The 26937-nt window shown below is 40.5% G+C and overlaps 1 protein-coding gene across 1 annotated transcript in view; it reads left to right on the top strand.

The window, feature by feature from the left end:
• The window catches only part of msrb2 (methionine sulfoxide reductase B2), a 47032-nt gene that overhangs the window by 10720 nt on the left and 9375 nt on the right, over positions 1-26937 (top strand). Inside the window, exons 2-3 of the mRNA XM_060825577.1 lie at positions 5636-5742; positions 26356-26432. Of these exons, the coding sequence (XP_060681560.1) occupies positions 5636-5742; positions 26356-26432 (184 nt within the window). The remainder of the gene's footprint in view (positions 1-5635; positions 5743-26355; positions 26433-26937) is intronic.

Below are 26937 nucleotides of genomic sequence, written 5' to 3' on the forward strand. Positions count from 1 at the left end.
CACTTAAGCCTTGGAATGACCACTCCTGAAATTTGCTATTGGCTTATAATTGAAGAAAAATTCAGCAAACTGCAGAATTGGGAATGTTTTGTAAACCTGTCAAGGACCAAAGTAGCTGATTGAAAAGGGAACACTTAATATATGAGGCTAAATTAACCAGAAATATAAAACAGAATGTTCAGAATCCATTCTGAAAACAGGTGGATCAAAACAAGAGACCTAAAGTAAATCGTGCTTTCTTAGAGACACAAGCAAGAGAAGTGATCATCAAGAATGAGGAAATGTTAGCTATATTGGACAAATAGTTTGTTCTTCTCAGTAAATTACCTACTATAAGTAAATGATAGTAAACAGCCGAGAGAAAATGAGGGACTTAATAATATCAATGTCTGAAAAAAAAGCTGATGAAGACTTTTGTCCAGCAATCATCAATTGAAAGAAATACCAACATAAAGGAAAAGTGATATTTATATTGAATAAGTCATACGACCATAGGAACAGAAGTAGGCTATTTAGTCCCTTGAGCCTGCTTCTCCATTCAATAGGATCAAAGCTGATCTGACACATATCCATTGTCCTGCTGTTTCCATGTAGCCTTTGATTCCTCTACCAATCAAGATTCTATCTTATCTCAGAAAGGCTAATGGAATATTGATCCTTAAATCAAAGGGGTTGGAATACAAAAGGAGGCATGTCTTATTGCAACTGTACAAGATGCTGGTGAGACCACATCTGGAATTCTGTGAGCCGTGCTTAAATGTACAGAAGGACTCAGCCCCCACAGCTCTCTGTGGCAAGGGGTTCCAAAGACTCATAACCCTCGGAGAGAGGAAATTCCTTCTTATCTCAGTCTTAAATTGGTGGCTCATAACTCTGAGACAATGTCCTTTGTTTTTCAACTCTCCCATGAGGAGAAATATCCTCTCAACATATACCATTTTCAAGCCCCTTAAAGAATCTTGTATATTTCAATGTGACCATGACTCATTCTTATAAATTCCATCGATCCCAACCTGTTTGACTTGTGCTGATGAGACAGTCTCTCCATACCTGTGTCACTCTAGTGAACATTCTCTGAAAGGTCTCCAGTGACGTATCTTTTCTTAAAATGGGGACCAAAACTGTTCACAGTACATGGTTGTGGTCTCACCAGCACTTTGTACCGTTACAGTAAGTCTTGCATTGTCTTGTACTCCAACCCACTTGAAATGAGGGCCAATATTCTATGAGCCTTCCTGATACCTTGCAACACCTGTGTGCTAGCTTTCTATGTTTCACGCACAAGTACTCACAAGTCCCTTTGTGTTGCAACTTTCTGCAGTTTCTCTCCACTTAAATCAGACTTTATTCTATTATTCTCCCTTCTAAAATGAACAGCTTCTCATTTTCCCACATTATACTCCAGTCAGCAACTTTTTGTCTGCTTACTTAACCTATCAATATTTCTCTGTAACCAGTTAGTATCCCGTCTCAACTTGGAGAAAGTGAAGACTGCAGAAGCTGGAGAGTCAGAGTTAAAAAGTGTGGCACTGGAAGAGCATAGGAGGCCAGGCAGCGTCCGAGGAGCAGGAGACTTAGCTTTTTGGACGTAAGCCCTTCCTGATGAAACGTCGACTTTCCTGCTCCTCAGATGCTGCTTGATCTGCTGTGCTTTTCCAGTGCCACACTTTCCGACTCCCCTCTCACCTTGCTTTTCCACCTACTTTTGTTTTGAAGGGGAGAAGGGTGTTGATTTGTTAGGATTCTGATTGATAGAGGTTAAAATCCACCCCATCTCCAGGACCTGATCCTAGAATTCCAAAAGAAGTAGCTACAGAAATATAAGGTGCAATAATTATGATTTCTAAAAATTGTCTTGTACACACTTAAGAAATTCCTCTCCATCTAAACCTTTAACACTATGGCAATCCCAGTTGATGTTTGGAAAGTTAAAATCCCCGACCATAACTACCCTATTATTCTTGCAGATAGCTGCGATCTCCTGACAAGTTTGTTTCTCAATGTTCCTCTGACTATTGGGAGGCCTATAATGCAATCCCAATTAGGTGATCATCCCTTTCTTATTTTTCAGTTCCACACAAATAACTTCCCTGGATGTATTTCCAGGAATATCCCTCCTTAGAACAGCTGTAATGCTATCCCTGATCAAAAATGCCATTCCTCCTCTACTTTTGCCTCCCTTTCTACCCTTCCTGTTGCATTTGTAACCTGGAACATTGAGCCGCCAGTCCTACCCACCCCTGAGCCATGTTTCTGTAATTGCTATGATATCCCAGTCCCATGTTCCTAACCATGCCCTGAGTTCATCTGCCTTCCCTTTTAGGCCCCTTGCATTGAAATAAATGCAGTTTTAATTTATTAGTCCTACATTGTACCTGCCTGCCCTGACTGTCTGACTCACTTCTGTTCTCAGCTGTACCCATCTCATATCAATCTCTTTCCTCACTATCTCTCTGGGTCCCACCCCCCCCCCACCTTACTAGTTTAAATCCTCCCAAGCAGTTCTAGCAAATTTCCCTGCCAGAATATTAGTCCCCTTCCAATTTAGGTGCAATCCGTCCTTCTTGTACAGGTCACTTCTACCCCGCAAAATTCCAACAGTGGGCTAACCAATGTCCTGTATAGCCGCAACATGACCTCCCAACTCCTGTACTCAGTACTCTGACCATTAAAGGAAAGCATACCAAACGCCTTCTTCGCTATCCTATCTACCTGGGACTCCACCTTCAAGGAGCTATGAATCTGCACTCCAAGGTCTCTTTGTTCAGCAACACTCCCTAGGACCTTACCATTAAGTGTATAAATCTGCTAAGATTTGCTTTCCCAAAATGCAGCACCTCGCATTTATCTGAATTAAACTCCATCTGCCACTTCTCAACCCATTGGCCCATCTGGTCCAGATCCTGTTGTAATCTGAGGTAACCCTCTTTGCTATCCACTACACCTCCAATTTTGGCATCATCTGCAAACTTACTAACTGTACCTCTTATGCTCACATCCAAATCATTTATGTAAATGACAAAATGTAGAGGACCCAGCACCGATCCTTGTGGCACTCCACTGGTCACAGGCCTCCAGTCTGAAAAGACAACCTTCCACCACCACCCTCTGTCTTCTACCTTTGAGCCAGTTCTGTAACCAAATGGCTAGTTCTCCCTGTATTCCATGAGATGTAATCTTGCTGATCAGCCTCCCATGGGGAACCTTGTCGAACGCCTTACTGAAGTCCATATAGATCACATCCACTGCTCTGCCCTCATCAATCTTCTTTGTTACTTCTTCAAAAAACTCAAACAAGTTTGTGAGACATGATTTCCCACGCACAAAGCCATGTTGACTATCCCGAATCAGTCCTTGCATTTCCAAATATTGGAAAGATGTTGTGAAACTTGAAAGGGTTCAGAAAAGATTTACAAGGTTGTTACCAGGGTTGGAGGATCTGAGCTACAGGGAGAGGCTGAACAGGCTGGGGCTTTTTTCCCTGGAGCATCGGAGGCTGAGGGGTGACCTTATAGTGGTTTACAAAATTGTGAGGGGCCTGGATAGGATAAATAGACAAAGTTTTTTCCCTGGGGTCGGGGAGTCCAGAATTAGAGGACATAGGTTTAAGGTGAGAGGGAAAAGATATAAAAGAGACCTGAGGGGCAACTTTTTCATGCAGATGGTGGTATGTGTATGGAATGAGCTGCCAGAGAATGTGGTGGAGGCTGGTACAATTGCAACATTTAAGAGGCATTTGGATGGGTATATGAATGGGAAGGGTTTGGAGGGATATGGGCCAGGCGCTGGCAGGTGAGACTAGATGCGATATCTGGTCAGCATGGACGGGTTGGATCGAAGGGTCTGTTTCCATGCTGTACATCTCTATGACTCTATGAAAAGGGTTTGTTGAATTTGGGTTATTGCTTTAGTATGGACAGAGGATTGCTTCATGGACAAAATGTAGGGGGATATGATGTTTTGAAGTTGGTAGTCTGTGACTGATGGAGTGCTGGGGCCTCAGCTATTTGCAACTTATATTAATGACTTTGACAAAGATACCAAGATGACATTTCTAAGATTGATAATGATACATAGCTAGATAGAAATTTCTGCTTTGAAGGAGGTTGGAAAGAGGCTGAAAACATAAAAAATTATCACAAAGCTTCAATAGGCAATTAGAAAGGAAAATGTCATTTTAGTCTTTATTCCAAAAAAAATTCACTACAGGAATAAGGAAGTCTTGCTACAAATGTACAATTGGAATTGGTGGGACCACACCTAGAGTTCTATGAGTATATTTAAGGAGGAATATAGTTGCATTGGAGGTGCTATGGTAAGGGTTTATTGATTCCTGGGGTGAAAGCATTGTCCAACTGTAATGCGCTGGGTAAATTGGAACCTTTACTTGCTGGAGATTAGAAGGATAAGAGATCTTATTTAAACAATCAAATTCCTGAAGGGACTTGATAGAGCAAACACTGAGTGGTTGTTTTCCATGGCTGGGGAATCTGGAACATGTAGCGTGGCTTCAGGATGTCGGGGTTAGCTATTTAAGATTGAGATGACCAAAACAAATCTTCACCCAAAGAGTTGTGAATCTTTGGAATTGTTGTATATATTTTGAACAAAATAAATTCTTGGTCTGTCAGAAACTTAAGGGATCTGGACAGTGGGTGGCGAAGTTGAGTTAAGACCCAGGATCAATGATGATCGTATTGATAGGCAGAGCTGTTAGAGGCAAGATCACATCCCTTACAGGGTGACCAACTTATCCTGTGTTTTAAGGGTATGTCCTTCTGCTTTGACAGCTTGACCAGTTTCCCTCAGGATAAGCCTTTTGTCCTGCATTTTTACAACAGCCTGTGGTACACTGATCCTGGGAGTATTCAGGATGAGTTTGAGTGACTGAAATTCAACTGCAATTGAGTGAGTTGGCCAACAGAGAATTTATAATGTTATATCTCAATAGGGTATATTATAGGTTTTGATTAATTAAAAAAACTATAGCTCCATCCTTGCTATTGTGATTTCAAGACCCCTTACTGTCCCAACCTTACTTATGTTGCACCTGCTATGGACCCAGCTGAAGGTGATACTGGTCAAGTCAGATCCCTGACTGACTGAAACCATTCATGATAGAATTAAACTTTGTGTTATGCTGAATGACAGTCCTGTTTTTTAAATTCTTTGTGTTGTTTTTGTTTGTCAGCTACAGATATTGTAGAACTCAAATTGTTTTAAATATAGAGTGGTCTCACTTTTGCTGGCAGTAATGTTTCACTAGCATAATGAAACTGTACAATCACTGAAGGTTTTATTTTATATGTATTCACTTGTATGGTTATGTTCCCATCTCCACCAGTCTACACTGCAATGCTCCCTGCTTGTTGATAATAGGAGATGACTTTGAATTGTCAAGTTTCAAATTTAAGAGCTGGAACCCCACATTAGAAAGGCATTCTCTGATCATAGAATGCCCGACCAATGCAGGAGGAAATGTGGTCTGCGATGTTACTGCCAACATCTATAAGGGCTACTCGGCTTTTTCCATCCTCCTGCTTTCTCCCTGTTGGCCTGTAAATGTTTTCTAGTTCCATGACCACACATCTTGAGACAAGTTTGTAGCATTTATTTTACTTTCATTTTTATGTAGGTTTGAGATCACTGACCCGATATGATGAAACAACTGTAAATGTTGATTGGCAAAAGAAGCTAACCCCTGAGCAATACTATGTAACTCGAGAAAAGGGAACAGAACTGGTAAGTCATTTCTTAAGTCTGAATCTGAAACATCCAGGCCACCCTTGACTGCAACTTTTGTGAGACCATGATTAAAACTCTCACACAATTTTTTACTCTGAGCTGATGAAGGACATTCATGTTATATACTGATATGTTCATATTTCTGTCACACAATGTCACTATCAGCCACTCCCAGGCCACTTACAGTGTAACACAGATTAAAGCGCTGTCTCTTTCAACATACAATATTCATCAGCACACGCTCAGAAGATGTGACACTCTGTTCTTTGGCTACACCAACCAACTCCTGGCCTTTTGAAGCTTAATTGCCAATGAATGACATATCAAGGACTGTTTAGACTGTAGAAACTGGAATATGACGGCCTAAACTAAATTTCAAAATCATTAGGACGAGTCATGCCATTCCAGAAAATCTCTATATTCTCCCAGTTCCATCTTATACTTAAATAGTTCATATCATTCATCCAATTCATTCTTCATAACAATCAGTATTATAGTCATAGAGATGTGCAGCACAGAAACAGACCCTTTGGTTCAACTCGTCCATGCCGACCAGATAACCCAACCCAATCTAATATTGTTGAAGGTCTTCCTGATATTTGGCCTATATTTCATTTAAACCTGTGTGCTGCTATAATAATTTGGTAAAAAAATTCACGTAACACTTTCACAGCCAGCAAATGAAAGAAGCTTTTTAGTTAGTTTATACGATAGACAGCAATTGAACCCAGTCCCAAGTGGAAAAAGGCTCTGTTGCTTCATCCTGTGAGCTACTTATTTCTTTCCTCATCCTAATGCCGTACCAATTCATCCTATTCACTCTGTCACTGATGATTTACTTTGCATTCATCAGTCTCCTCCAAATCAAAAATCCTGTATGTGAGCAGTCTCCATCAGTTCCCACCTTGCCTTCAACTCCATGTTAAAGCTTCTCAGATCAAATTTCCACCCTTACCACTGCACTGAAACATTCCAAATTTAACTCACATCAATCTTCTGTGACCTTAGTGCACTATTTAGTATTTTGATAGATTCATCGATCATACAGCACAAAAACAGACCCTTTGGTACAACTTGTCCATTCCGGCCGGATTCCCCAAACTAAACTAGTTTCATTTGCCTGGGTTTGGCCCATATCCCTCTAAACATTTCATATTAATGTACTTGTCCAAATGTCTTTTAAATATTGTAATTGTACCAGCCTCTCTCACATCCTCTGACAGTTCATTCAATACACACACCACCCTCTGTATGAAAATGTTGCCCTTCAGATCCCTTTTAAATCTTTCCCCTCTGACCTTAAAACTGTGTCTTCTAGTTTTAGACTCTCCCACCCTGGGGAAAAGATTTTGGCCTATTCACCTCATCTATGCCTGTTCTGATTTTATACCTCTCTATCAGGCCACCACTCAACCTCCAACACTCAAGTCCCAATCTATCCAGCCTCTCCTTATAACTGAAACCCTCCAGTAATGGTAACATCCTTATAAATTTTATCTGTACTTTTTCCAGTTTAATAACATTCTTCTTATAGCAGGGTGACCAAAATTTTATACAATACTCCAAAAGTGGCCTCACCAATGTCCTGTGCAGTGGCAAAATGACGTCTCAATTCCAGTACTTAATGCTCTGACTGATGAAGGCCGCTTGCCAAATGCCTTCTTCACCACCCTGCCTATTTGTGATGCCACTTTCAAGGAACTATGCACCTGAGCTCCTAGGTCTCTTTGTTTGACAATACTCCCCAGCGCCCTAACAAAATGCAACACCTCACATTTATCTAAATCAAACTCCATCTGTCACTCTTTGCCCTCTGGCTCAGCTGATCAAGATCCTGTTGTACTCTTAGACAATCTTCTTCACTGTCCACTATATCATCAATTTTGGTGTCATCCATAAAATTATTAATCATATGTCCTATATTCTCATCCAAATTGTTTATATAAATAATGAATAGTGGACCCAGCATTGATCCTTGCAGAACACCTCTGTTCCCAGACCTCCAGTCTGAAAAATAACAATTAGTTATGGTAGTTGAAAATGTGTTGCTGGTTAAAGCACAGCAGGTTAGGCAGCATCCAAGGAACAGGAAATTCGACGTTTCGGGCATAAGCCAAACGTCGAATTTCCTGTTCCTTGGATGCTGCCTAACCTGCTGTGCTTTAACCAGCAACACATTTTCAACTGTCATCTCCAGCATCTGCAGACCTCATTTTTTACCCAATTAGTTATGGTATACAGTTTTGATCTCCTTGGTATAAATAGACATAGTTGTGTTAAAAGCAGTTCAGAGAAGGTTCACTTGACTAATTCCGAAGATGATAGGGTTATCAGCTGAGGAAAGGGTGGACAGATTGGAACTGTATTTATTGAAGTTTAGAAAATTGAAAGGCAATCTTCTTCAAATATATAAAATGCTGAGAAAACTTGACAGATTAGTTGTTGATGGGATGTTTCCTGTTATGGGAGAGACAAGATTAAATGTGCAGGATAAAAATAAGGGGGGCCCCTATTTAAGAGAGATCATTTTTCTCTGAAGGTTGCGAATCTGTGGCCTTCTCTTCCCCAGAGAAGGGTGGGCAGGATCATTAAATAGTTTTCACTTAGAGGTAGGTAGATTCTTAACTGACATTGGAGTCAATAGATATAGGGAAGAGGCAGGAAAAGGGAGTTGAGGCCACAATCACATTAACAATGTTTTTGTCAAACTCAAAAACAGGTATGAGACAACAAAAGGCTTACTCCTCCTCCTAATGCATATGCTCATACATCTGCAAAATCTGACGCATTTACCTAGACACAGCAGCTATGCAACATCACAAGGGAGCATTTAACCACCTAAGAATCCCAAGAGCAAGCTACTATTACTAACTGATTTCTGCCATCTATTCCTTGACGTAGTTTCAAGCAAAGTGATCTATAGCTTTAGAATAAGGAATGTTAAGACTTACTGTGTTGGAGAGCACCATCTAGTGGTAACTTCCTACTTAAAACTTTATGGAAAAAATATGATTTCTATCACGCTGAGATCAAAAAGAAATTTGAATATAATGCCACTTCATTGCATCAAGGCACCTTAAAGGACTTCACAGAGTAAGTTACATTGGAGAAATGATATCTTACAGAAAGAAAAGGGACAAAAATGTAGATGGCTACAAGATCTTAATACAAATCCATCAAGATCTATAATTATCCTGACAGAAGTTGCCTGTGTTAAATCGGGAAAATTTGGAATAGAAAAGAAGCGTCTAAGAAAAACAGTTCACACAGAGCCCAGGAACATGGCATTAAATGGATGACAATTTATATTTATATAGCATCTTTAGTATAATGAAACAGCCCTAGGTGATTCACCAAAACATTGCAAAAGAAAATCTGACAAATTAGATAACCAAAACATAATTAAATAGGTGGGTTTTAAAAAGTCTTTGAAAAGGAAGTGAGGTGAAGATGCTTAAGGAGAGAATTCAAAACTTTGAGGCCTTGCAACTGAAGGCTAGTAGAGGGATTATGATTAGGGATTAAGCAAATGTGAATTGGATTTGAGTTTCAAATCATACAATGATGGTGGTGGTGGTGAATGCCAGATAAAAGTTCTTCTCAACGATGATTGTGCTATAATCAGAATGTTTCATCTTTTGCATGCTTTCTAAGATGAGGCTCAGTGTGTTTTGATTAAAACTGCCCTGTGCACCCCAAATAAATTGACAGGTAATGCTCATCATGTTCACATATAATTTCTCATCTAGTGTAAGATTACTGCCTTGGATGATTCTGATGGTTGGCCAGGACCACCATCTAAAGTTTATGTCTCCGCTGTGAATTTGTAACTAGTTCACTCAAAATCACGCCCTCTGTTGTTATGTATAGTAAATGTTCCTGGCTTTCTGTCAATTAATACACTCCTGGATAACACACAATTAGCTCTGTTATTCCCATGCCTGCAACCATACTCCCCCAACTATTAAAAGAACTGTGAGTAGACTGTTAACAAACAGAAAAACCTAGAATATTCTTCTTTCATGCTCATAAGTATTTATTATAATGGATTCAAAGCTTTTGTCAGCTCCAGTACAATAGCAGGACAGTATTTGCAAAAAAAATTGCCATTTTGAATTCTGAAACATGGGTTGGATAATTCTCTCAATTGTTTATGTGCTCTGCTTATTAGAAGAGGAAATACAGTGACATCCGACATATTCCAAATACTTGGCATCAATGTCTTTTTCATATATCAGCTATTACTGGGACATTGCTGAAAGCATTTAAAAAGATAATCTTTGTATTCACAGATGGTGTCAGTCAGCTTCAAATTAAACTGATCGATGGTCACTTAGCAAGTATCATTAAGCAGTAAATACAGTAATGTATATGAAGAGAAAAAAATTAATAAATCAGAAATTCCAGCACAGTGATTGAAGAATCTAAGTCGAATGATATGCTAATAGAACAGTAATAGAGTAAAAAATGCAGAATGAGCTCTGAGCTTTATAACACAATGCTCATAAATTTCAAAAACGTACTCACTGATATTACATTCTTTTCCATAGTTCAGATGTTAGATGTGGCTCCATTGGTGGCAATCTCAACCACCGGGACCAACTCTGAAGAAATAAATTGAGCAAGACTTTGACCGGGAGGTTGTAGGGAAGTGGAGTTGGTAAGAAAGGAAGTAAGAGAGTTGGTGGCATATGCTAATCATCAGCAATTCAATAAAAGAACCAAGTTCAAGGCACGTGACTCTTGTTCAATGACAGATTATTGCACTCCCTTAAAGATCAGAAGCCTTTTTTGAACTGCAGAGACATTCAGGCATTGATGGTAACACTGTCATTTCTGAGTCAGAAGGTTGTGAGTTCAAGCAAATGGATTAGAGCAGTAAACCACGCTGACACTCCACGAAAGAAGTAATGGTATGCTGCATTGTTGGAGGTGTCGTTTTTTAGGTAAGACATTAAATTGAGGCACTATGTATCCCCAAAATGGACATAATATTACAGTTTGAAAGGCCAAGTGGTGAAGAATAGGGCTGTCACTAATCTTTATATATTTGTTTAAGTATTTACTTTTAAAATTAGAAATAACAAGCATATGTTTCTTCCCCATGGTTTTATTTGGTCTCATTTATTAAATAAATGTACTTATAATCAATCTGTTCAGACACTGGCTCAGTGGTTAGCACTGCTGCCTCATAGCACCAGGGTACCAAGTTTGATTCCACCCTTGGGTGACTGTCAGGGAGAATGTGCAAACTTCACACAGTGTCTGCATGGATTTCTTCAGATGCTTTGGTTTCATCCCACTGTCCAAAGGTGCAGATTAGGTGGATTGGCCATGTTAAATTGTTCATAGTGTCCAGGGATAAGCAAGCCAGGTGGATTAGCCATGGAAAATGCTGGGATATAAGGATAGAGTAGGGGGGTGGGTCTGGGTGGGATGCTTTTCAGAGAGTCAGTGTGGACCCAATGGGTTAAATGGCCTGCTTCCACACTTTAGGGATTCTGTGATATTACAGCACATCTCAGGGCAGTTGGATCTTGAACTTGAACTTTTCTGCTACAAGAGCCCCTCTGTTCCTTTATGAATGAATGGAAATAAATCCCCAATTAATGACCATAACCACCATATAGTTAAATGGAAATAATGTGTAATATACACGTTACACTACTTTGAAGAAGAGCAGGGTACCTGATGTCTTAGCCTACATTTGTCTTTTAATACTGTGAGATATTGTATTATAGGTCTCTTCACTAGCCCACTCACCAGTGCTTTTTATTTACTTATTCATAATTCTTTACTAACCCACTCACAAGCAAACACCGTATTCCTGTTTCATTCATTCATAACTCCTTACTATATCATAGTTTCATTCATTCATTCATAAAACTGCAATTCTGTAGTATATTTTACTATTACAAGATAGATCAAATCGAAACAACCCATTCAAACATTACTGCTTTTTCACACCTTCAATTCTTATCAGCCTTTGCTACAAGCAGTGTTTAGGCCTATTTATCTCTGAATAAGTGTGGCATATTCAGAACAATATCATCCCCTCATGTCTCCACGAAAGGTTATAATATTAATCAGGCCTTAACAACCAACTCTCGGACCTGAAACACCACACAGTTTCCCCAGTTAGTACCTACTTATTAAATACCTTTTAAGTAGGCAGCTATACCTTTAAGACACTAACTGTCAAAACAACACTTATGTGAAATAGCATGAATGAATGAAACTCACACTGGCAAATACTAAACAAAGAGAGAGAGTGTGAGCATGTGAGTGTGAGTGCATGTGAGAGAGTGAGTGGTTGCGTGTGTGAAAGCTTGGTAAAGTGTGTGTGTGGGTGTGATGGGAGTATAAGCCTGAGAGAGGGTGTGTCCATGGGGGAGAGTCTGGGGAATGTATGTGTGAGTGCATGACAGAGAGCATATGTATGAGATAGGATCTGCATGAGTGTGTGAGTATGTAAGAGCATGTGTGTATGTGTGCTTGTGTGTGTGTGTGTGAGAGGAGGTGTATCATGTAGTGGGGTCACCTGTAGTGTGACATGAACCCAAGGTCCCAGTAGAGGCCATCCTCATGGGCACTGAACTTGGCTATCAGCCTCTGCTCAGCCTCCTTGCGTTGTTGTCTGTCCTGAAATCAACTTTGGAGGATGATCACCCAAAGATCCGAGACCGAATGTCCCTGACCACTGAAGTGTTCCCTGATTGGGAGGGAACACCCCTGTCTGGTGATTGTTGTGCAGTGTCCATTCATCTCGTGGCGTCTGCTTGGTCTCGCCAATGTGCCATGTCTCGGGGCATCCTTGCCTGCAACATATGAGTCCATAAGTACCTGCCGCATACACCGTGGGTGGTGCTCCCACACGTCTTGCAGTGGTTGCCATGATAGGGTTGTACGGTGAGAAAGTGAGGATTGCACATGCTGGAAATCAGAGCTGAAAAATGTGTTCCTGGAAAAGCGCAGCAGGTCAGGCAGCATCCAAGGAGCAGGAGGATTGACTTTTTGGGCATAAGCCCAGGGTTGTATGGTGTTATGGTCGATGTTGTCCTGAAGGTTGGGTGTTTGCTGTGAACAATGGTCTGGTTAAGGTTTGTCGGTTTTTTAAAGGTGAGAAGTGGAGGCGTGGGTAAGACCTTCGTAAGATCTTCATCGACAATGCGTTGCAGGCTGCGAAGAACATGGCATAGATTTTCGGCTCCTGGGAGGTACTGGACAACCTAGGGTACCCTATTTGTCTCCTGAGGATGCAAATTACAGTTTCTTTCTTGTGTCCAAGAATGAGACAATTACTAAAGAGTAGTCCATAGGAAGTCTGATGGTGTGATGAAACTTGTTGATATGATTGTGTAGTTGTTTCAATGACTCCTTGCTTTGTATCCAGGGGAAGAAAATATATCTAGTATATGGTGTTGGTCGGAGGTCCTGTGCAGCAAAGAAGTCTTGTTCGAATGTGCATGAAAATGTTGGCATATTGGGATGCAAATTTGGTCCCCATGGCTGTTCCAGGTATCTTATTGAAGAATTAGTTGTCAAAGGTGAAAATGTGGTCAAGGATGAAGCGGATGAGTTGTTGGATGGTGCTTGGAGATTGGCAGTTGTTGGTATCGAGTACTGAGGCTGCTGCTGTAATGCCATCATCATGGGGTATGCTGGTGCAGAGTGCTGAAACGTCCATTGTGATGAGGAATGTTCCTGTTCGACTTGTCTCTGGGTTCAAATGAATCTCTTGAACAATATAAAGAGTATAGGAGCATTCTTAAGAAGGCAATCAGGAAGGCAAAGAAGAAATATGAGATAGTCTTGGAGATAAATGTAAGGACAATCCAAAGAGATTCTACAAGTAAATTAAGAGTGACAGACCAACTGGAGAGCGTAAGGCTCTTTAAAGATCGAATGTGTAGAACCTCAGGAGATGGCAGAGATGAGTGGCACGGTGGCTCAGTGGTTAGCACTGCTGTCTAGCAGTGCCAGGGGGACCCGCATTTGATTCTAGCTTTGGACAACTGTCTGTGTGGAGTTTGCACATTCTCCCTGTGTCTGCATGGGTTTCCTCCAGGTGCTCCAGTTTCTTCCCACAATCCAAAGATGTGCAATTGGCCATGCTAAATTGCCCATAGTGTTAGGTACATTAATCAGAGGGAAATGGGTCAGGGTGGGCTACTCTTTGGAGGATCGCTGTGGACTTGTTGGGCTAAATGGCCTGTTTCCATTTCTGTCGGGAATCTAATCTAGATATTAAATAAATGTTTTGCATCTGTTTTTACCATGGAGAAAGAAATGGAAGCTAGAGAATTCAGTGAAGTAAAGATTAATGTTTTCAAAACAGTTCACATTACAAAAGTGGAAATGCTGGAGGGCTTAGAAAATGTGAAGGGAGAGTGGATAAATCTCTGACACCTCCTCTAGTGTATCCTAGGAAGTTGTGGTAAGGTAGAGAGAAAAATGTGAGTCTTGTTACAGAAATATTTGTCTCATCTATAACTACGGGTGAGGTGGTGGATGACTGGAGAGTGGCTAATGTTGTGCCTTTGTTTTGGAAGGGATGTAAGGAAAAGCCTGGGAATACTTGACCTCTGAGTCCAACTATGGTGGTGGGTACTTTGTTGGAGGCGATTCTGAAAGATTGGATTTATATACATTTAGAAAGGCGAGGAGTGATTAAGGATAGTTAGCATGAGTTTGCGCGAGGGAAATTATGTCTCACAAACTTCATTGATTTTTTTGAGGAAGTAACCAAGAAGATTGATGAAGGCAGAGTGGTAGACATTGTTTACTTGGACTTTAGTAAAGTTTTTGACAAGGTTCCACATGGTAGACTAATTCGTAAAGTTGGATCACATGGGATTCAGGGTGAGCTTGCCAATTGGATACAAAATTGGCTTAACGGCAGGAGACAGAAAGTGATGGTGGAGGGTTTTTTTCAGACTGGAGGCCTGTACCAGTGGTGTTCCAAAGAGATCTGTGCTGAATCCACTTTTATTTGTCATTTATGTAAATCATGTAAATGAGAATATAGAAAGCATGGTTAATAAGTTTGTGGATGACATCAAAATTCATGGTATAGTGGACAGTGAAGAAGGTTATGTAAGATTACAACGAGATTTTGAACAATTGGGTCAATGGGCTGAAGGGTGGCAGATGGAGTTTAATTTAGATAAATGTGAGGTATTGCATTTTGGTAAAACAAACAAGGGCAGAACTTTTACAATTAAAATTAAGGCCTTGTGTAGTATTGTAGAATAGAGAGACCTAGGAGTTCAGGTGCATAATTCTTTGAAGTTTGTGTCACTTGTAGACTGGGTGGTTAAGATGATGTTTAGCATGCTTGCCTTCATTGCTCTGACCTTAGAGTATTGGAATTGGGACACCTTGTTGACGTTGTACAGGATGTTGGTGAGGCCTCTTCTGGAGTACTTATAGAAAGTGAGGATTGCAGAATGCTGGAGATCAGAGTCAAGAGTGCAGTGCTGGAAAAGCACAGCAGGTCAGGCAGCATCCGAGGAGCAGGAGAATCAACGTTTTGGGCATAAGCCCTTCATCATTCCTGATACTGCCTGATGCTGCCTGACCTGCTGTGCTTTTCCAGCACTGCAGTCTTGATTCTGGAATACTGTGTCCAGTTCTGGTCGCCCTGTAATAGGAAGGATGTTATTAGGTTGGAGAGGGTTCAGAACAACTATAAGAAAATGTTATTGGCAATGGAAGGTTTGACTTAAGGCAAGGCTGGATAGGTTGGGACTTGATTCACTGGACCGTAGGAGGTTGAGGAATGACCTTATAGAGATTTATAAAATTTGCTTTTATAAAATCATGTTGGGTTTAGATAAGGTGAATGCCAGGTGCATTTTCCCTAGGGTGGGGGATTTCAAGACTAGAGGGCATATTCGTGAGGTGAGAGGAAAAAGATTTTAAAAAGAAACGAAGGGCAACTTTTTTACAAAAAGTAGTTCATGTGTGGAATGAATGTCCAGGGGAAGTGGTGGATGCAGGTACAGTTACAACATTTAAAGGACATTTATGTAGGTTCATGAATAAGAAATATTTGGAGGGATATGGGCCAAGCATAGGCAAAAGGGGCTAGTTTAGTTTGGGATTGCTCCTCTTACCTGTAAATTATTCAAGTTTGGTCATTGATTAATTTATTGTCGCATGTACTGAGGGACAGTGAAAAGCTTTGTTTGTGAGCAGTACAGACAGGTCATGGTAAGCAAGGACATACAGATCATATGGTGAAAAACATTTGGACCAAGTGAAGCATACAGGCTACGTCGCACAGGATGTGCATGAGGCAAGATCAACATTAATAAGATCAACATAATTTGAAGATAGAGAGTCCTTTCATCAATCTAATAATGGCAGGGAAGAAGTTGTTTTCGAACATGCTGGTGCGTATGGTCAAGCTTCTATATCTTCTGCCTGATGGAAGAGGTTGTACGTGAGCATTACTGGGGTGGGAGGGGTCTTTGATGATGTTGGCAGCCTTTCCATGGCAACGAGAGTTGTAAATGGAGTCCATGGATGGGAAGTTGGTTTCCGTGATAGTCTGGGCTTTGCACACAAACTTCTGTTTTTTCATACGGTCCTGGGCAGAGTAATTGTCATACCAGGCTGTTATGCATCCAGTCAGTTTGCTTTCTATGGAGCATCTATAAAAATTGGGGAGGGTCCTTATGGACATGACAAATTTTCTGAGCCACCTGAGGAAGAAGAGGCTTCGTTGTGCCATCTTGACTGTAGCATCTAACAGATTATCAGTTATTGTCATTCCTCGGAACTTGATGTAGATGGGGGCTGTTCTCCTCCTTTCATTCAGAACTCAATGATCAGATCTTTAGTTTTCAAAGAGAGGTTGATATCATGCACCTCATCACCAAGCTCTCTATCTCTCTTCTGCATTCTGACTCATGGTCGTTTGATATCAGTCCTACCATGGTGGTGTCATCAGCATCTTGTAGATGGCATTCGTTTGGAAATTGTCAACATAGATGTGGATACATGGAGTATAGTAGGGGACTGAGAAAGCATCCTTGGGGGCTCCAGTGTTGAGTGTTATCGTGGAGGAAGTGCAGTTGTCTATCTTCACTGATTGAGGTCTATGGGTCAGGAAACTAAGGTTCCAGTTGCAGAGGGCGGAGTCGAGACATAGGTCACAGAGTTTTGAGATCAGTCTGAAGGGCTAATGGTATTGAAGGTGGAGCTGTAGTCAATGAGCGAGAGTCTGATATACATGTGCTTGTTGTCCAGATGTTCCAGGGATGAGTGCAGGACTAGAGATATGGCATCCGCTATGGACCTTTTTCATCGTTGGACAAATTGCAGGGGATCAAGGCAAGCTGGAAGACTGGAGTTGATGTGGGCCATGACCAGCCTCTCGAAGCACTTCATGATTAAGGTGGTCAGAGCCACTGGGCATGTGCTTCCTTAGGTACTGGGATGATGGTCTTCTTGAAGCAGGTGGGAACTTTGACTTGCAGGAGAGCGAGGTTGAAGATGTTGATGAATACCTCCGCCAGCTGGTCCACACAGGATCTACGTGCATGGCTGGGGACTGCATCCGGGCCCCTCATCTTCCTTGGGCTGATCCCAGGAAGACTGATCTGATGTCTGCAGCGATGACAGAGGGAACAGGTGTGTCCTGGGTTGTCGGGGCATGTAACACCACGCTGCTGGCAGTCTGCTCGAACAGAGCATAGAAAGCACTGAGTGCATCCAAATTTGTAATGGTGACATCACATTCAAAAACACAATCTTGGTACATTTTCACTTGTAATAAACAAAGTTTTTCATTTGCATATAAAAAGATTTTGTATGTAAACATCATGTGTATATACCAATATAAATTAAAACCTTCAAAATAACTGCTAATTTCTCACTGCTGTGTTTATACATAAATAAAAAAAACTTGAAGCCAGCAGCTGCAACAATTACAGTGAACAAGTGCTGCAAGGCCACCACGCAACAGCTGAGGTGCTGTTCTACATCGGTTAAATTGTTGAATTGTTAATTGAGATAATGATCTCTATATTTAAACATGTCCCAGTGCCCAGCTCAACTGCATTTTGTGGAAAGTTAATTATGACTTAGTGCACGGGGACAAAGTCCCTAAATCTGTAGTAACTGAAGGCGGAGTTATGGATCTTGGGTGCCCTTTGTAACCTGACGAACAAGATTTTGATAAGGAGTGCCAACTGTTGGATACATAACGGTGGGTTTTGTGTTGGTAATATCACTATAAATGGTGCTTTAACTGCAAGGTTTTTTCATATCATCAGCTGTGAATATTACATTATTTTGTTGCAACTGATGGCTCTTATCAAAGAAGATTGACTGATTTCCATTCAGGTGACAGCTGTGGAGACAAGTTTTTTGAGTCTCCTAATCTGTTTGTGCAATAATGACGTGGTTCTCCGGTACATTGTACATCAGTGGGCTTCTGTTGTAATGCAAAATAATGGTCTTTTCTCATCAGCAGGTGAAATATTTTGGCTAAACAAATCAAATTTCTTTGTTGAAACTTCATATGTGATTCCGAGAACGTAAAAATAACCTTTCATCGCCTCAAACAAGTTGCAAGTTGAGTGCTTTTAAACTTGGAGTCCTTGGCTCATCTAATCTACAATAGATCTTAAAAGGGAAGCTCATTTAAAGCCCTTCATGATCATTTAAACTGATTTCACTTCCAGATCCTGGACAAAATAGGACAATATACAAGCCCACTGTGTTCTCAGTTCTCTATCTGTTCATTATAAAGTAGTAGAATAACAAACTGGAATATCAGAATAAACTATTTTATATGATGGCAGTCCATGAGATCTTGAAATTCAGTGGATAGTGCCCATGCCTCTGACCCTGAAGCTCTGGGTTCAACTTCCAGGAGAATTTGTTGGTTATGGATGAAGAATTCATGATGTGGTTCATACAGATTGATAATTGTCTTACTTGTCCTTTCAACGCTGCCCGAAAGGAATATTTGAGATACACAGCAATCTGATAGGAAGGCTAATTGAATGTTAGTCTTTTTGCCGGAGGATTTGAGTATTGTTGCCACAGGTGGAGTGCAATAACAGTTCAGTGGACTTATTGCAGGATCTTGGAATCAAATGGTAGAGAAGAGGCTGTTCAGCCCATTGAGTCTTTACCACCAAAAATATACTATTATACATTAATCTTACTTTGCTGCTATAGCTTTGAATGTTATGGCACTTCATGTGTTCATCCAAGTACTCTTTAAAAGGTTGTGAGGTTACCTGTCTCAACTACCCTCCCAGGTACTGCATTCCAGACCTATACTGGGATAGCAGGACTTTCCTATGAAGAGAGATTAGGTAAACTGGACCAGAATTCTCCAGAATTTAGAAGACTGAGAGGTGCTTTCACTGAAATATATATGGTGAAAGAGATAGGCAAGTAGTTGCAGGATGTTTTCCCTGGTTGGAAGTCGAAAACTAAGGGGCACAATTTAAAAATAAAGGAGATGGATTTTTTTTTAATTCAAAAAGTTATGAATCTGTGGGGTAGAAACCTGAAGAAGCTTAATCTTTGACAAAGAGTGTGGTGCTGAAAAAGCACAGCTGGTCAGGTAGCATCCAAGGAGCAGGAGAGAAGATGTTTTGGGCATAAACCCTTCATCAGGAATGGTATATGTCCATTATTAGGTTGCAACAGCAACATTGACATTGAAAATCAAATATATGATTTTGAGATTCTTGCTTTATAGGTTGTTGCAAGTTCCTTGCATTCCTGATGACGGGCTTATAGCCTAAATGTTAACTCTCACGGTCCTTGGACACTATCTGACCGACTGCTTTTCCAACACCACACTCTTCGACTCTGATGTCCAGCATCTGCAGTCCTTACTTTCTCCTAGCTTAGTCTTTGAGTATGTTTGTGGTAGAGATGGGTAGATTTCTGAATATCAATGACAAAGAATCATGGAGGTAAATGTGGATAAATGGCATTGAAGTGTTGGATCCACTATAATCTTATTAAATGTCAGAACAGGCTCAGTGGGCTAAATGTGCCTATATTGCCAGGAAATAATCAAACAAAAATGCCAGCCCTTTTATAGTTGCTATATAATGAATGAACCCTTGAAGGGCTGACTTGCCTACTCCCACTCTCAATTCCTAAGGAATTCTTAATTTAAAGAAAGGTAAGCTTAAATCAGCAAAACGTGATTTTTTTTTAGATTTATTAACAATGAGCTGATGAATTGCTGATTGACAGCAAACCAGGCCCTGCAGATTATGTCCTAAACTGCAGATATATTTTTTTTTCCCTTTGAAGAATACACAAGGACAGGGGTTAAAATAAAGTTTCAATTCTACTGGAGTGGCTGGTGGAGCTGAACATTTTTGCATGTACCCACATGGAGTTCATATATTAGACTGCTTTAGGGTCAAAGCCAAAGAACCATTTCCTAGTTACCCCTGGGTTGCAGGTAAAGATGTTTCACACTGAGTGTTACAGAGAAGTTAACAATGGAATTAGGGCACAGGAACTTGCATCAAATTATAAATGAAAAATCTCTGAAAATCATATATTTGATTTTCAATGTCAGTGCTGCTGTTGCACCCCAGTAATGGACACAAAGTCAACTTACCTAACCTCCTCCAACAATTCAGAGACTGGTCCTTTTAATTTTTTTTTTACTTTAATTTTATGGACTAATTTCGTGTATCTAAACTGTGCATTTGTGTTGCAGTACAAATTTTTTTCTCATGTTTAGTAATTAATAAACTCATTCTTTCTTAACTCAAGAAAGATTGACTAATTTAAATCCGTTTTAAAAATATTTTTGTTGAAAAGAAAATTTTCTTTTTAAAATTACAAACTTATAACAACAATAAACCAACAACCACACTACTCTATAAAAAAAAGACAGAATGAAACTATACTAATATACAAGATAAGCAAATCAGTCAAAATAATACAATAATCCACGCTCAGCACCATGAAACAATAGCTCCCAACCTTCGAGAGTGTTAACAGCCCCATTTATTTGGAATTCTTCATATGAGGACACCAGGTTTGCTAAACCAAGCCACTGTGGCTATAGAACATAGAACAACACAGCGCAAAAAGGCCCTTTGGCCCTCAATGTTGTGAACTAATCTAAGCTCCTCCCCCTACACTATCCATGGATTGTTTAAGTGCCCCTAATGTGGCTGAGTTAACTATACAAAGGTCCTAATTAACCTGGCAGACAAATCTACTTCTAGGTAACCCAAAGAAAGCTGCCATGTCTTATAAAAATTTTCAATTTTTTGGTGCATCATATTTGTGAGGAGGTCCAGAGGAATATGTTCCTTGATTAGTTTGTGCTAACCCGACAGACCCAAGGGGTTTTCAGACACCCAGCACATCAAAATGATTTTCCTCACACAAAAAATAAGAATATTAAGACATTTTCTACCATGTGTTTCTTAAGAAGATAAATTGGGCAGGACCAGGAGAAGGGAGACCAGGTCCATCTTAACATCTTCCCCAAGACCCTCACTATTACTCCTGCCACAGCATTCCAGCACGTGTGAAGTCTGTGGCAGGACCAATGAATGAGGGTACCAGTAGTTATTTTACACATAAAAGACATTGAAAAGACAATCTGAGGCCAGATGGACCCTATGAAGAATCTTCAATTGCTTGGCATGGGTCCTATGACAAATCAAAATCTTTTTCGCATTCTCACAAATATCCTCCCATGTCTAAGAAGAGATATCAGCTCCTAACTGTCTCTCCCAAGCTGTATGGATGGTCGCACAATATCATCCACAGGACCATCCCCCAACAGATGATAAAGAGTACGCACTGAGAGAGTGCTCTTGGCATGAAGCATCATCTTCTCTACATCAGATCTGGAGAAGTCAGTCACAAGTTTAGTTTCTTTTTGGATAAAATCTCTGATCTGGAAGAAACATGAGAGGGTTCTGCTAGATAGTCCATAAACACAGATTATTTGGTCAAAGGACATCATTATTTCCCACTCAAATAAATCACCCAAAGAGAAAACTCCACTAGCTGCCCAGAGTTTAAACCCAGGGTCCATTGTTGCTGGTTGGAAACCTGGCATACTAACAATGGGGGTAAGAAAAGATGTTTTAGACATATTACCCTCACTCTGCTGCATTGCCCTCCACACTTTAACACTATTAATAATTATTGGATTAAGGCAATATTCTGCAACTGTCCTAATTTTGTCTAGAAATAACAAGCTAATAAGAGGACACTTTGCCTGGGAGGCCTCAATATCCAACCATATTGACACCAGGTCCCCACAGGCCCAGTCACTTGCAAAAGATAAAAAGGAGCTTAATTGATATCTTTTTACATCCAGGAGGTCCACCCCCCCTAGCCCTTGGGGTAATTGCAATTTGGCGAGGTTAATAAGGGGACACCTATGGTGCTAGGTAAAAGAGCTAAACCAATCATTAAGTCTCCGAAATGCTTGCCTGGAAAAAATCAAAGGGAGCATCCACAAAGGGTACAGCAAACGAGAAAGAACATTCATTTTGATAAGAGCTACTCGATCTAACCAAGATATTGGAAGGACTTCCCATCTTTGAAGATCTTGTTTAATCTTATCAAACAAGTGGACAAAATTAGCCTTAAATAGCTGATCGAAGATGGGAGTATCAAAAAGGCCTAGATAGAGAAACCCTCACTGTGACCACTTAAAGGGAAACCGTGACTTAGCCTCAATGTCAGATACTCCTCCAAGATCCTCCGATATAGGCATATCCTCCTATTTTGAAAAATTAATATTGTAACCTGAAAAAGAGCCAAATGAATTGATACACTGTATCAAATGAGTGTCTCCCCTTAATGTTCCAGGTGTTCCATTTAAGTACACAGTTATCCATGATGCTCTATGACAACCTTTGAACTCCTGTGAGGAAGAATTTGACTTACAAAATGCTGACCATAAATAAAAACAGACTGATGAAGTCTAAAAACCACAGGCAGTATAACTACTACACCTAACAGATTAACAAAATTACATCTACAAAAACCAAAAAAAAAATCAAGTACCAAACACAAAAGGAACTTGACGGGGGATTCTACCCCCTGTCCACAGGAGGCACTTACATCTCCCACCTACACCTCCATTCTTCCTTCCAGTTTGAGCTGCACTCCAAACCCAAGCGACAGCAGGAGAAAAAAGGGGTAATATAAACAAATAAATGTAAAAAAGAGTGAGCACTCTGCCCATCCCTAACTATCCATTAACATCAATTAACATTGGAAAAAAAATCCAATAGCACTTGCTTTAAGAAAAAGATATGAGTACAAAAATGAGTACATTATTGTTCATACCCTTAAGTCTATCCAGTCTATTTTAAAGTATCCAGAAAGGTTTTCACTTTTTCTGTGGAATGAAATGATAGTACAGAGCCCTCTTGAGTAAAACAAAGCACCGCTGGGCACCTTACTAAAATATTGAATACCAAGGTCCCTCAGTTTTCTCTTAATCTCATCAAATGACTTTCTTTTATGGATCACGTGGCAGAAAAGTCCTGGAGAAACATTATCCTGGATCCCTTGTAAGTCAAGGCCTGTGGATCTTTCCCCAGCATTCTGGAAGTTTCCATAACTTTCTGCTGGTCCCTGTAGGACTGGAATCGCATCAAGACCAGGTGGGGCTGTTGGTCTGGGCTGGACTTGCACACTTTAACCCGGTGAACTCTGTCAACCTTCACCCGGCCCGCCTCGGCCTCCCAAAGAAGAAATCGCAGCAGCCAGTCTTCAAAAAAAACCTGCCGGCTGGCTGCTTTCTGCTCCCTCTGGCAGTCCAATGACATAGATATTCTTTCTCCTACCTCTATTTTCAAGACAGTCGACCTGTTTGGTTAAGGTCTGGTCCTGTTTCTCGAGGACCTGGATCCGCTCTGTCGAGGACTCGATCATGGTCTCCGACATTGCAGTCTACTGCTTGACCTGTTAGATAGGTGATTCCATCGCAGCTGCAAAGGAAGCTGCAGCTGCCGTCACGGTCACGGGCGCCATTGGCGCATGTCCAGTGTGTTGGGACTTAGTGAAACGTTTCCCATTAGTCATCCTCACTTACCAAAACAAGACTTAAGCAGTTCCACAACTATTTAACAGTGATTTTTTTTCTCTGAAAACAAGCTTAAGTTGGGGGTGGCAAAAACACCACTACACCTGGGTTAGGTTGCAGAGCTCAGCAAGGCAGACCTTTCAGTTTACTGCCATCTTGGATAACCCCTTAAATCCATATGGCTGGTCACATGCCTACAGTCCAAAAAGCAATTCTCTACCACCACCTCAATCTTCTAACTTTGAGATGATTTTGTATCCAAACAGCTAGCCCTTCCTGTAAGCCATGTGATCTAACCTTGCTAACCAGTCTACCATGCTAAACCTTGTGGGGTTCCTCACTGAAGTCCACATAAACAAAGTCCATTGCTCTGCTTTCATCAATCTTCTTTGTCACTTCTTTGAAAAACTCTAACAAGTTAATGAAACATTATTTCCAACCCAAAGAGTCATGTTGACTATCTTTAACCACTACTTCAATTCATAAATAAAATTGATGGCTAAGAAAGATCCAGAGTGCTTCAGTATTATTCTACTTCTTATTTGTCTGGATATGGTTAAAAGAATAAGGAGAATTTCACAAGTGGAACAGCTAATGAAATGGCTCAAATCCCAATCACGAACATATCCGCAAGATATGAAATTAGGGTCACCAGAAGGCATGAAATACATTTTGTAAACTTAAAGCCAATTATTCTTAAGCTTGATCAAAAAGTTGAAAATGTAATTGTTTTATCTGATGAAGAAATTGGCGGAGGGGGATGGTGGTGAGTAAAGAAACTGAAAGCTTTTCCCTTTTCATGAAGATTCACCTGACTTCAGGACACCAAAGCTGCTTGTCAGTGTAAAATTACGCAGACATATGTGTCCATGAAATAAATAAATATAATTTAACCAGTTAACCGCACCCCCCCCCCCCCCCACCACCAAAACATTTGTCTGATTTCAGTCGTCAACAAATATTGTTGTTGACTCTACTGTTGCCCAGTTACCTGCATACTCTGGGTTCTGCCAGTGTCTTTCAGCTCCAGTACTCATTGCAGCCTTGCACAAGCAAAGTCAAAGTGGTTGGATTTCAGAGGTAAGGTTACAGTGATTGTCTGTAACATTTCGACTCATAGAATTATAGAGTTGTACAGCATGGAAACAGACCCTTCAGTCCAACTCGGCCATGCCAACCAGACATTCTAATTTAATCTAGTCCTACTTGCCAGCATTTGGCCCATATCTCTCTAAACCTTTCCTATTTGTGTACCTATCCAGATGCCTTTTAAATGCTGTAATTGTACCAGCGTCCAACACTCCCTCAGGCATCTCATTCCATACGTTCACCACCCTCTGAATGAAAACATTGCCCCCCAGGTCCCTTTTATATCCTTCCCCTCTCATCTTATACCCTCTAGTTTTGGATTCTCCTGCTCTGGGAAAAGACCTTGTCTATTTACCATAACCATGCCTCTCATGATTTCATAAACCTCTATAAGGTCACTCCTCAGCTTCCGAAGCTCCAGGGAAAATAGCCCCAGTCTATTCAGCCTATCCTTTTGGTTCCAACTCTCCAACTCCAGCAATATCTTTGTAAATCTTAATTGCATCCTTTCAAGTTTCACAACATTTGCCCTATAGCAAGGAGACCAGAATTGAACGTATTTTTCCAGAAGTGGCTTAACCAAAGTCCTGGACAGATGCAACATGAATTGCCTGCAATTCTAGGCTCCTTCCTATCAGAAGGATGTTGTGAAACACAAAAGGTTTCAGAAAAGATTTATAATGATGTTGCCAGGGTTGGAGGATTTGAGCTATAGGGAGAGGCTGAACAGGCTGGGGCTGTTTTCCCTTGAGCGTCGGAGGCTGAGGGGTGACCTTATAGAGGTTTATAAAATCATGAGGAGCATGGGTAGGATAAATAGACAAGGTCTTTTCCCTGTGGTGGCAGAGTCCAGAACTAGAGGGAATAGGTTTAGGTGAGAGGGGAACGATGTAAAAGGGACCTAAGGGGCAACTTTTTCACGCAGAGGATGGTGCATGTATGGAATGAGCTGCCAGAGGAAGTGGGGGAGGCTGGTACAATTACAGCATTTAAAAGGCATCTGGATAGGTACACAAATAGGAAAGGTTTAGAGGGATATGGGCCAAATGCTGGCAAGTAGGACTAGATATTAGAATATCTGGTTGGCATGGCCTAGTTGGATTGAAGGATCTGTTTCCATGCTGTACAACTCTATAATTCTATGAGTCTCAATTAAAAAGCATCTGGATGGGAATATGAATCGGAAGGGTTTGGAAGGATATGGGCCAAGTGCTGGCAAATGGGACTAGATTAGGTTGGGATATTTGGTTGGCATGGATGAGTTGGACTTGAGCATCTGTTTCCATGGTAGACATCTCTATGACACTATTTCACTGAATATGGTTAATAGTAAGCATCAAATTTAAGTAGTATGGCAGTTTTATTTTCATCTTTATTCTCCAAAGTTGAATTTTTTAATGGAACATAGATTGTTGTTTTTAATATTATAAACTACAATGTTTTATTATTTACAGCCTTTCAGTGGAATCTATCTGAATAATACTGAACAAGGAATATATCATTGTGTGTGCTGCAATGCTGCACTGTTCAGGTAAGCCACCAAAGCAAAGCCATATTGTCTGTAATCAATATTAGATGTGGGTATATCTGGTCTTTCAATGTTTATTCTGGAATGGTTAAACAGAAATAACCATTTTAAAGTCTGCAGGTGTGTGTCAAGAACTGAGAATAACTATGCATTAATTCAAAGATACCCAAACGTTTTGTCTTTTGCAGCAATGTTGGATGATTATCATATTGTCTTGAGGGTTTCGTCAGAGATTAAATCAATGTACTCGTTGACTTGCACCTTTCAGAAATAGTGAATATTGACAGAGCTTGCAGGTTGATTTTAGCGACTTAATAATGCTGAAATGAGCCCTTTCCAAAGCTAGAAATCCATGAAATTTAAACAGAATAAACCAGCAAGTATGGAATAAAAGTGCAACTGGGATTTATGTGGATACTCCTGATTGCTCCAGGTATAAATGGTAAAGAAGCTTGTCCCAGACAGAATATCTGGAATCACAGAATACAGTTTCCAAAAGTAATAAAAA

Source organism: Hemiscyllium ocellatum, chromosome 5 (assembly GCF_020745735.1).
Source record: "Hemiscyllium ocellatum isolate sHemOce1 chromosome 5, sHemOce1.pat.X.cur, whole genome shotgun sequence".
Taxonomy (NCBI): Eukaryota; Metazoa; Chordata; class Chondrichthyes; order Orectolobiformes; family Hemiscylliidae; genus Hemiscyllium; species Hemiscyllium ocellatum.